The sequence below is a fragment of the Morus notabilis genome, unplaced genomic scaffold (genome assembly GCF_000414095.1).
Source record: "Morus notabilis unplaced genomic scaffold, ASM41409v2 Scaffold362, whole genome shotgun sequence".
In the NCBI taxonomy this organism is placed as follows: domain Eukaryota; kingdom Viridiplantae; phylum Streptophyta; class Magnoliopsida; order Rosales; family Moraceae; genus Morus; species Morus notabilis.
In genome coordinates this window covers 73,198-75,957 of record NW_010358469.1, presented here as the reverse complement: position 1 = coordinate 75,957, position 2,760 = coordinate 73,198, and the positions used below count along the sequence as shown (strand labels likewise).

The 2,760-nt window shown below is 41.6% G+C and overlaps 1 protein-coding gene across 1 annotated transcript; it reads left to right on the top strand.

Moving 5' to 3' along the window:
* The first annotated feature begins 412 nt into the window (after positions 1 to 412).
* On the top strand, positions 413 to 2,425 carry LOC21411756 (chalcone synthase 2). Its single transcript, XM_024162057.1, has 2 exons — positions 413 to 699; positions 1,022 to 2,425. Exons 1-2 carry the CDS (start codon positions 513 to 515, stop codon positions 2,017 to 2,019), a joined length of 1,185 nt encoding a protein of 394 aa, XP_024017825.1. The 5' UTR covers positions 413 to 512; the 3' UTR covers positions 2,020 to 2,425.
* The last annotated feature ends 335 nt before the right edge of the window (positions 2,426 to 2,760 follow it).

Genomic DNA, 2,760 nt, shown 5'->3' with positions numbered 1-2,760 from the left:
AGCTTGATAATCATTTTTTCGAATACAACTACAAATGGTCAATATCGGTATGTATTTTTTTATTTGATTCCCTATCAGAAAAAAAAAATAAAAAAAAAAACTAAAAATTTATGAATACAACTAAGAATGGTCAACAGTACCGGCATCATTTATTTATTTATTTTTGTAAGTTTCCCTATCACAAAAATAAATAAATAAACGTAACACTTGGGTTAGAAAAATATGAATGGTAATATAAAAATAAGGGTGCGGCCAGAAGTATGAGCAGTTAAGCAGCCTAACCCCAAAAATAAGGCACGTGGGACTGGGCATTCTAACCTACCCACTCCCTCCTCTCACATCAATAAGGGTGTCTACGGTCTGTATATATACCTGATCCGTGACTAGTGTTTTTTCCAATTCAGATTGCAAATTAATAACTAAAGTCATAATCTCTAAATTAAGCTAGCAAAACCCTTATCCTAGCTAGCAAAGTCAACTGTCATTATAGTTAATAATTAATATTAGCTAGCATGTCGACACCCTCCTCCGTCCAGGAAATCCGAAAGGCTCAACGGGCCGATGGACCGGCCGCCGTGCTGGCCATCGGCACCGCAAACCCGCCCAACTACTTCTTCCAGACGGATTATCCTGACTTCTACTTCCACATCACCAACAGCGACCACAAGACTGAACTCAAGGACAAGTTTACACGCATGTGTACGTACTACTTTCCATCTCCAAATTTTTATTCTTTTCATACTATATTTTCATCCAATTACCTCTCTTTATAACAATTTCTGATCATGCTACTTCTGCAGGATGCATATTAATGTAGTCCATCTTTGTCGAGCATCGTAATACATATTCACACACACACACACACACATATATATATATATAGTAACAATATTTAAAATGTGTATCATATCATGTTGAGTACATGCAATATATATATATATATATATATATACATGCAATAGAGCTAGGTGGAGTAATTGCAATATATACATGATCTAATATTCAAATTGATTTATTACAGGTGAGAAAGCAATGATAAGGAAACGTCACATGTACTTAACAGAAGAAATTCTTAAGGAAAACCCAAAGATGTGCGAGTTCATGGCGCCGTCACTGGACGCCCGGCAAGACATAGTGGTGGTTGAGATACCGAAGCTTGGCAAAGAGGCGGCTGTCAAAGCCTTAAAGGAGTGGGGCCAGCCAAAGTCAAAGATCACTCATCTCATCGTCTGCACAACCTCCGGCGTCGACATGCCCGGCGCTGACTACCAGATAACCAAGCTCCTCGGCCTCCGCCCCTCCGTCAAGCGCTTCATGTTGTACCAGCAGGGCTGCTTCGCCGGCGGCGCCGTCCTCCGCCTTGCCAAGGACTTGGCCGAGAACAACAAGGGCGCCCGCGTCCTCGTCGTCTGCTCCGAGATCACAGCCGTCACCTTCCGCGGGCCCTCCGAGCTCCACCTGGACTCTATGGTCGGCCAGGCCCTCTTCGGTGACGGTGCCGCCGCCGTCATTGTTGGAGCCGAACCGGACTTGTCGATCGAAAGGCCGATCTTTGAGCTAGTGTCGGCAGCGCAGACGATACTTCCGGACTCGGAGGGGGCAATTGACGGGCACTTGAGGGAAATAGGGCTGACGTTTCATCTGCTGAAGGACGTACCTCTGTTGATATCAAAGAACATAGAGAAGAGTCTGGAGGAAGCATTCACTCCGATCGGGATCAGCGACTGGAACTCCATATTTTGGATAGCGCATCCGGGAGGGCCGGCGATTCTTGACCAGGTGGAAGCGAAGGTGGGGCTGCACAAGGAGAAGCTGAGGGCCACTCGCGAGATGTTGCGCGAGTATGGAAACATGTCCAGCGCCTCTGTACTCTTCATATTGGATGAGATGAGGAAGAAGTCGGCGGAGGAAGGGAAGTCAACCACCGGAGAAGGCCTCGATTGGGGAGTCCTCTTTGGCTTCGGCCCGGGCTTGACCGTAGAGACGGTCGTGCTCCACAGCCTTCCCATCAATAATTAATTAATCGATCCATGGTATAATTACATGATCTGTGACAGATCAGAAAGATAAAGAAAGCTACATTTTTTTTTATTTTATTTTCCTTTTTAATGTCATACGTGTTTCAACAATAAGTACACCCCACGGCTAGTTTGATAATAGATCCAAGACAGATCTACGTGCAGTGTTAGAAGGTAATTAATAATATTTTGATGAAGGCGCTTGTAATAATTTAAGTTGTTATATTGGAATAATTGGCAATATTCAAAATATTCATATCATGAAATGGCGCTTGCTGTCATTAATTAAGAGAAGAGGGTCAACCATCGGGTGTTTGTCTTTTTCTCCTTTTGTTTTTATTCTTATTTTTATTTTTTTTCCAAATCAGGAGTGCCGTCATTTTGTCTCCTAAGAAGACTTGTATAAATATCGATTTACTCTACAGAACACTGTCTTTTCATGGTCTTCGTGTTTCAAATTATTTGAGAACTCTCTCTCCGCAATCTACTACTTTACGCGTTTCTTAATTTACAACATATATCAATTAATCTCAACGTCACATTATGGAGGATTATATGGTATATGCAGGCAAGGTTATTTTGCAACTCAGAAAGAGCAATTATTGTTGAACCTGAAAAAAAAAATGAACCAAAAAAAAAGCAAAAATAATTTGAGGGGTGGTTTTGACTTTTGTGAATACCCTCAAAAAAAAAAAAAAAAAAAAAAAAAAAAAAAAAAAAAAAAAACTCAAGTCACTCGTAA

Coding starts and splice junctions, on each gene's coding strand:
- LOC21411756 (XM_024162057.1), top strand. CDS start 513: ATGTCGACACCCTCCTCCGTCCAGGAAATCCGAAAGGCTCAACGGGCC. Junction 700..1,021: donor GGACAAGTTTACACGCATGT/GTACGTACTACT, acceptor GATTTATTACAG/GTGAGAAAGCAATGATAAGG.